The 8,499-nt window shown below is 33.2% G+C and overlaps 2 protein-coding genes across 2 annotated transcripts; both read left to right on the top strand.

The window, feature by feature from the left end:
- Nucleotides 1–50: 50 nt before the first annotated feature.
- On the top strand, nt 51–1,216 carry LOC140991849 (E3 ubiquitin-protein ligase RSL1-like). The gene is made up of 2 exons (XM_073462009.1): nt 51–1,006; nt 1,150–1,216. Exons 1-2 carry the CDS (start codon nt 51–53, stop codon nt 1,214–1,216), a joined length of 1,023 nt encoding a protein of 340 aa, XP_073318110.1.
- An 834-nt stretch (nt 1,217–2,050) lies between these two features.
- On the top strand, nt 2,051–4,718 carry LOC140990942 (E3 ubiquitin-protein ligase UPL4-like). Its single transcript, XM_073460822.1, has 8 exons — nt 2,051–2,206; nt 2,562–2,644; nt 2,809–2,892; nt 3,403–3,483; nt 3,578–3,646; nt 3,726–3,854; nt 3,946–4,029; nt 4,248–4,718. The coding sequence occupies exons 2-8, from the start codon at nt 2,642–2,644 to the stop codon at nt 4,311–4,313; spliced, it is 516 nt and encodes a 171-aa protein (XP_073316923.1). The 5' UTR covers nt 2,051–2,206; nt 2,562–2,641; the 3' UTR covers nt 4,314–4,718.
- Nucleotides 4,719–8,499: the final 3,781 nt, after the last annotated feature.

Below are 8,499 nucleotides of genomic sequence, written 5' to 3'. Positions count from 1 at the left end.
TATATAGTCATGGAAACTAAAAGATGAATTTGTGAAGAATCCTAATCGACATGGAAATCAAGAGCCACTTATGGGAAATTAACAAAAATGAAGTGTACGAGGAACACTCGACAAATCGCATATCAACTAAAAATCTACATAATTACCCTTCAGAAATAAACCACCGCCGGGGCGGGGTATTTGTGCAGGAAAAAATTAAAGGGTCTGAATTCATGGAAGAACCCTCCATTTCTCTCTTCTGTGATGACTCTTATCTTTGTTTGCTCTCCAACTGCAGCGGAGAAGAATCTGCTAACACTGGAACTCTAATGTCGGATGAGAAATTTGCAGAAGAACTTAAGTTCCAAGAAACTTTAATGGCTTCGTTCATCACCTCCAACACACACCCGAAAGATTCATCACCAAAAAATTACAAAGAAACTGGTGAATCTTCCAAATCTTTCTGCGAAATATGCGCCGAAAGAAGAGAGAACGATCAAATGTTCCCGATCCAGAACTGCTGCGACATCTGCTGCATCACGTGTATCACCAGATATATCGCCGCAAACATCACTAAAATGGGCAATGTCAGCCGAGAAAACTCCGCCAAGCTAACGTGCCCGGTCGGCTTACATTGCAAAGGGATTCTCGAAATCGATAGATGCAGGGAAATTGTTCCCAAGTATCTAATTTCTATGTGGGATGATGCCATATGCGAATCCATGCTCGATGCTTCCCAGAAATTCTACTGCCCATATAAAGATTGTTCATCTTTGATGGTAAATAATAGCGGAGAAGTGATCAGGGAGGCGGAATGCCTCTCATGCAGGAGATTGTTGTGCGTGCAGTGTAATGTGCCGTGGCATTCCGGAGTCGGATGCCACGAATTTAAGGGGCTGGATTCGAGCGAAAGAGGGACGGAGGATTTACTGGTGCATCAGCTTGCTAAGGATAATAAATGGCAGAGGTGCCCTAGATGCAAGTTCTTTGTGGAGAAAAGTGAAGGATGCTTGCATATGACTTGCAGGTAGAACAACCATTTATCTTAATATCATCAGTTTGTTACTAAAAGATCAGAGAATCACATACGTTGTCGACCAATATATCCCTATTATTAAAGGGATGAATTTATAGGTTTATTTCGTTAATCTTTAATAATTTCTGAAACAGGTGTGGATTTCAATTTTGCTATGCATGTGGAGGAACTTGGACTTCGACTCATGGTGGTTGCAGATGACAACCCTCCAAGAATTTAGACATTTATTTATTATCCTTGGGGTTTGATCTTGATTTTATTTGGTTCTTTAATGCAATATAACATGATGTTTTTAATCTTTGTTTATCATAAGTTCGTATTTTATAAGTATATTCTTATTTTAATCTTTCTAGATTCCAACAATATAATAACATCAACATATAAAAATGCTATAAAAAAAATTTACATATAAAATGCATGCGTATTTTCCATGATAGTAACTGTTTTTTCATGAGGTAATTTATATTAATTTTATGTATGAGCCTCACAATTTTTTTTATGTCTAGAAATATAAATCATATATGTCTAATATATTATTAAAAATATCTATAATAGAGATAAAAAATGGTGTTAAGGTGATTTTTTTTATTTTTTTTCTTTTTAATCTTATTATTTCAAATTGTAATTGTTTAATCTTTTATTGACTTTTAAAATTATGATATCAATCTCATTTGAATATAATAATTTCGAATTACATTGTTGTCTCTCATTAATTTTACAATTATGAAATTAACTTTATTTAAATATAAATCCAATTAATTCTAAAAAATATTTTACAAGCGTGCAGTTACACTAGCAGACATTAAGCACAAATTCGAGTTTTGAACATGGAACTATATCATATCCGGAATTATATCATTTATGCGAGTGAACAAAGAAAAGACTTTACAAACAAATTAGTAAATATTCATGTATCTTCTATCTATCTACTTATATTAAAGCCTGCTATCGTTCAAAATGGCCAGTTTTGGTCCGGTATCCGGTAACGCCCTCAACACGTGTAATGAACCTTCTCCTCCACCACATCACATACAAAGGACAACACTACGTGGGACAGGCTCTTCTCTCCATCACAAAACATCGAGCAATTTCTTCCACCACATCAGAGAAAGGGAACAACAGGCTCTTCTCTCCACCGCAATAGCGAACAGCGCGCAACAAGGAGGGTCGATTTCGTTCTTTTCTTCTCTGGTTTGCTCTTGTCTTGCTTTCGTTCGGAGTCTTGATTTCTTCTCTTTAGTTTGCTCGTCTTGCTTTTGTTCGGAGTTTCTGATATTTTCTCTCCACCGCGGAAGCGATCCACTTGTTTTTGTTCTGGCTTTTTTTTTCCCCTTACATTCTTGGGTTTGTTCTTTCCTCGCTCTTGTTTGGGGTTTCCGATTTCTTGAGGTGCTTTTTTTTTGTTGGGTTAGTTTTTTTCTCCTGTTTTTGTTTTGTTTGTTGATTTACATATTTGCATATGCTCATACTCGTGAATTCGGTTTGTATTTCTGTGCATACAAGATATGGTTGATGGGTTTAAGGCTAAAACATGACTGTAGTTCAGGTTGCCTTAGGAGTGTCTGCGCTATTCGAGTCTCCTTTCTCCAGCTCCTCGGTGTCGCCTCTACTGTGTTTCTCTCAAAGATGGTTAGATTTTGCACTATCATTATTCTTTTCCAGATGTTTTGGTTGATAAAATTGGATGCATTTTTTATATTTTAAACTAATAATTCAAAGGTAAATCTGGACAATTATGGAGGAATATATCATCCTCATAGTTGATGCAAAGGTAAATCTGGACAATTATGGAGGAATATATCATCCTCATAGTTGATGCTACAACAAAGTCTGGAATTTCGAGACAAATGGAAGCATTTAAGTCAGGTTTTGATCAGGTTGGTTCTCTGTCTATCATGAATGGTCATTTGCCTGATTTTTGTGAGATACACTTTGAATAGTTCCTTCTGTTTTCTTTCCTTGCGTCTTATTCAAGAAAATATTGTGTTGATTTTGTTCATGAATCTTATGCCGTTGTGAGGCGTATGAAATGATTTACCAATGCCCGTATCTTTCTTCTATGTATAAAGATCTTGGAGTGTAAAATTTATACATGAGATGTAAAATGTATTGTCCCAAATATTTGCGACTTGAATAAGGTTTGTGATAATTGAATACCGTTTCCACTCGCACACATAGAAAGATAGTTATAACATGTGTGATGAGTTTATTTGTTCCTTCCAACATTGGTAAATTAACTGTATTGCTTCTAAGATAAACAATACCTTTCCCTGGATTTTAAAGAGGCAGCCTTTCGTATCTTTGCAAGATCCCTTTTCCTGGACTTCATTTTGCGTGATATGATATTTCTAATATTTGCTTCCTCCGACTTCTGCAATGGGTTTCAGGTTTTATCTGTCCAGCATCTTAAAGTTTTCATTGAAGGAGAATTGGAACTCATACTGTGCGGAGAACATGCACTATGGAATGTATGTATTATTAACAAATCTAACATCCAGTGAATGTCAATACTTGTTCTGGTCGCCAGCTTATGTCCTTTTATATTCTATTCATTTGATACAGTCGGGTGAACTTTTGGATCACATCAAATTCGACCATGGATACACAATCAGTAGTCCCCCAATCGTCGATGTTAGTACAGTGACATCTCTTGATTTCAGTTCTTAGCAATCCTTCATCTGAGCTAACGAGTATCTTTTCCAACTCTCAGTTGCTTGAAATCATGCGAGAGTTCAACCGTGGGCAGCAACGAGCATTCTTGCAGTTTGTGACTGCTCCACCCCGCCTTCCTACTGGGGGCTTGGCTTCTCTCAACCCAAAACTGACCATAGTTCGGAAGGTCAGAGTTTAGACATCTTTCGAGTAAGATCATACACCTTTCTCCACTAGACTGTAATTACTAATATTCTGGTATTTGACTTTCTTGACAGCATTGTGTCAAGTGGATTGACGCCGACTTACCAAGTGTGATGACCTGTGCAAAATATATGAAGCTCCCACCTTATTCAACAAAAGTCAACCTCGCTCTGTCTATTCTACGCGCGATATCATTTCTTCTCTACTCTTTCGTGGATCAAATTCAGAAAACCGGCTAACTTTTTGTGTGTGTTATGCAGGAAGTTATGAAAGAGAAGCTGCTATACTCCATAACCGAAGGNCGATATCATTTCTTCTCTACTCTTTCGTGGATCAAATTCAGAAAATCGGCTAACTTTTCGTGTGTGTTATGCAGAAAGTTATGAAAGAGAAGCTGCTATACGCCATAACCGAAGAGCAGGGATCGTTCCACCTCTCGTAATCTCCTTCTCTTTGCCGAAACTGGTATGTATATATCTACAGANTTATGCAGAAAGTTATGAAAGAGAAGCTGCTATACGCCATAACCGAAGAGCAGGGATCGTTCCACCTCTCGTAATCTCCTTCTCTTTGCCGAAACTGGTATGTATATATCTATATACATGCTATAGCATGTGAATATGGAAGTAGGGTAGTTGGTTGAAAAATTGTGGAGCAGATTTAATGGTTGGAGGAAAGAGACGATTGAAGAATACATGTGAAGATCTCTTCATGAATAGCAATGGTTGACGGTTAATGTACAGAACTTAGGGTTGTCCATAGTTTCTATTTCTTTACAAAGATTATTTAGATTTTAACCTTTATATCTATTAATTCTTTATCCAAGTTTACATAATTCAAGTATAAAGCCTTCATGTGGTGTTTCCCTTTTTTATATACAAGCGCACGTATCTAGCATGTTACATAACAATCTTACATATATATCTGTGTGTGTGTGTGTGTGTGTTATAAGTTTAATAAATTTTATTTTATAAAATATGGTTTTAGTTAAAATATAATATTGGGATGAATAATTTTGAATTAACATTATTTATTGTATTTATATTTTATGCAAGTGACGATCATTAGAGAATTGATTCTATGACTCAAGAAGAGAACGTAATTACGAGCTTATATCAAAATAAAATATTTGAAGTCTAAACAGATGGTGCTGGTTACAGTTACAAGTAAGGAGTTGTAAATCGTCATGAGTAAGTAATATGATGTTATTGGAGATTAGTAAAGAAAATAAAGATTTAAAGTTGTGTTTATGTAGGTGGATTTAAAGTTATGAATTTTAAATATATTTGGTTGTTCCAATGAATTAACGTTGGATGGATTTCGAATTATCGTCATTTCGAATTTATGTAAATACAACGATGTTTACGATGAATAAGGTGACTGACATTTTAAATCTATTCTTCAGATTTCTATGGCAAAATAAAATCCTATCATCCAATTAGTATTTTTATAAGTTTAGTTTGATATCACAAAGTTTCATCAACTTCAATTAGTAAAAGGGTATCTCATGTATCTTTTTTATTTTAGTAATGAGTTGCTAATACAGTCTTTCTAGGACAATTGACGTGGACTATTCTTTGTTGGATATATTATCACTGTTAGAAATTTCTAAGGTCATGAGGTGTAAAGTTTTGATAGAATTCAAATTGCTTTCTCTCTCAGTTCATGATGGTCTTGCTTTTTTCAGGACACGGTAAATTTGAGACTTTAGGAGCTCTAGAGATTTCTGGCGTGCTTTTGCCAACTGCTGGAGGCATTTCATGGCATGCTATTGATGTCTTGTTTTGTTCTATTTTCATTATAGTTTGCATAATTTTATGTTTCTTTCCGGAGATATAATTTTGTTTCATGTTTAGGAAATCTTTTCGGTTGCTCCTGAGATTGTTAATCAGTCCTTGGCTCATGATCACCTGCATGATAATCATCACCATGGGCACCACCATGGAATCGACATGGACCACCTGATTCTTGCTTTGAACATGACTCTGATATATATAGCTTTTAAGGAAGGGTAAACATACCGCTATCATTAAGATAAAAACATCATTTGGTGCCTAAAGTTTTACAAAGGTTTCTTTTCTTTAGTTTTGTGGTTGAATTTCCCAAAATTCTGAAATGCAACCTTTTGAGATATCTCCTAACCTCGGATCTTTATGTTGACTTTTTTGTGCTTTGATTAAACCATGTATACTTGATAACAAAGATGGCAGGTGAGAGAACAGGCAGAGGCCTTATGAAAGCAAATGCTTAGCATCATCGCGCTGCTGCTGCTTCATCAATAGTGGCCCTCGTTGGGGTTGGTATATATATAGATAAATAAAATTCGATTATTGATTGATGCTTAACATTATTATGCATATAAAGATGTTCTATTTGTTTGAGATACAAATTCTGTATTTCCTAAAACCTTAGACTCAGTCAGAGGTGGATCTTATTGGGTCCAAAATGCAAAAATTTGACAACCGACATTTTCTATTCAAACGTAGTCAATAATATTTAGTAGATTGTGTACTGGATCCAAAGTTTTGAAATTCATATACTCAGCTGCAAGCAGTAATTTCTGCTTACTGATTAGAATAAAAGAGGTTAATGTTGTGAATTGTTTTTTTTTTTGTGTTAGTTGTTTGCCTTGCAATGAATTGAGGTAATATTATTGGATATTCTCATTGATTACAATGCTTAAACTCTTATATTTGTCGACGCATCATATACTACACGTCAGCTTGTTTTTTTGGGGTACTTGGATTTTTTCCTCAGGTTCGAATCATCAGTTAGCCACAAGGGTTCAACTATGCTTATAATGATGAGTGCAGAACAACACATTTTGTACTTTTTGGGTTTCTATTTTTGGAACACATAACATAAATTTTATGTGAATTATAATGTGGTTATGTTACTTTACACAATATGATGTGATACCTACATTTTGTTATCGTTTGGGAAAAAATTTAAAAATGCTCATCAAATTAAAGATATAATAATGGTACTTTAAATATGAAATTAAAACTTTTAACCTTTACATCTATTTCACGCAAACATGTACAATTTTAGTTCATGTAATCTTCACAATGGATTTTGTTTGTAATTTCTCTTACTACATACATATTTATATGCTTAATTACCTAACGCTTAACATGCTTCCTATGTTATAAATTTTCAATATCCATCTTTTACTAACTAGAAATTCAACATATAAGCCAAATTCAATAGAAAACAATCATTACTATACATGTATTGGATGTTAACAATATTAATATAACTATCAATTTCAGAAAGATGTGGGCGAACTAATAAGAAGAATTTACTTCAGCCCAATATGGGACATCATCTTACGAAGAATGACTAACATGAAATCAAAAACTATCGCTCCTACTAAATTATGCAATAGGCACTGAGGCAATCCTAAATACTAACGAACTCCATCAAAACAACCATGACATTAAATGAATAATAAAATCTTTATATTATATTATCGAAAATGCTTAGTCGTTGTACATGTGCGTAAATGTATTATAAACTTTAGATTAATACGAGCTCCTTACAATTTTTATTCATATACTTTACTTTCTTTTATTAGGTCATCATTGTTATCTTTTATTCAGATGTCTTATGAATTAATATTAACTCTCATGTTTATATATCATAAAAAACTCTAGGTTACAAAACTCATAAATCCATCAACTAAATTCTCAAACAAAAAAAATTTAAACAAAATGAAATCATGTCTTCATTAACACTTTTTAAAATGTCTTTGATTACCCTAAAAATTTTTGTGCTCTTATCCATTGTTTATGGCTCATATTTCAACTTATATTGAAGTTAAAGTTATCACATTTATAAATTCATTAGCGTCTACAACATCATTAAATGTAATACCCTTACAACTAATACCAAAATACAGATACTCTATTTTCGAATTTATAATAACTTATTTATGGAGTAGATCCTTTGTTATATTTTAATATAAAGCAATACATTATATTCAATTTACAACATGTTATTAAACTTCTCTTATTTGAACACCAATTCAATCTTTTTCATAACTATTTTTACTTTTATAAATTTCTTGTTTTTCATATTTTTCACTTTGTTAAACACAGTGTCAAATTGAAATACTAATCGTTTGAATACAGATATAGAAGAACATAAAAAATACTATATTCATGATAATTATAGCTTTTAAATTTACATTATTAGATAAAACTTACACAAATATAAACACGTGATTAGTTACTCTGAAAAAAATATAAATACTCATATGTTATACTGCAAACCTTGGTAGGGCACCTCAAGAATTGAGGTGCCCATACCTAGTTATATTCTATATGCAATGCGCGTGTCGTCACATTAATTATCCCACGTAAAATATTTGGATCAATTAAATTATTACAAATTCACGGATAAAAAAGTTTTTGCCTTCTAACACTTTTAAGTAATTTATACTCCGTCGTCAAATACATATGCTCTATTTGTGTGTTCCCACAAATTTAAAAATAAATATCGGATTACTAAAAATTTTGAAAAACAAATTTTATTAAAAAAAACTTAAATTTACCCTTATTAAATGTTTTCTAGGATATAAAAAAATGTCGAAATTAATTAATATATTTAATGAATAAAGATCTATT

Source organism: Primulina huaijiensis, chromosome 13 (genome assembly GCF_012295235.1).
Source record: "Primulina huaijiensis isolate GDHJ02 chromosome 13, ASM1229523v2, whole genome shotgun sequence".
Lineage (NCBI taxonomy): Eukaryota > Viridiplantae > Streptophyta > Magnoliopsida > Lamiales > Gesneriaceae > Primulina > Primulina huaijiensis.
The sequence above is the reverse complement of the archived record's forward strand: the minus strand, read 5'-3'. Positions and strand labels throughout refer to the sequence as shown.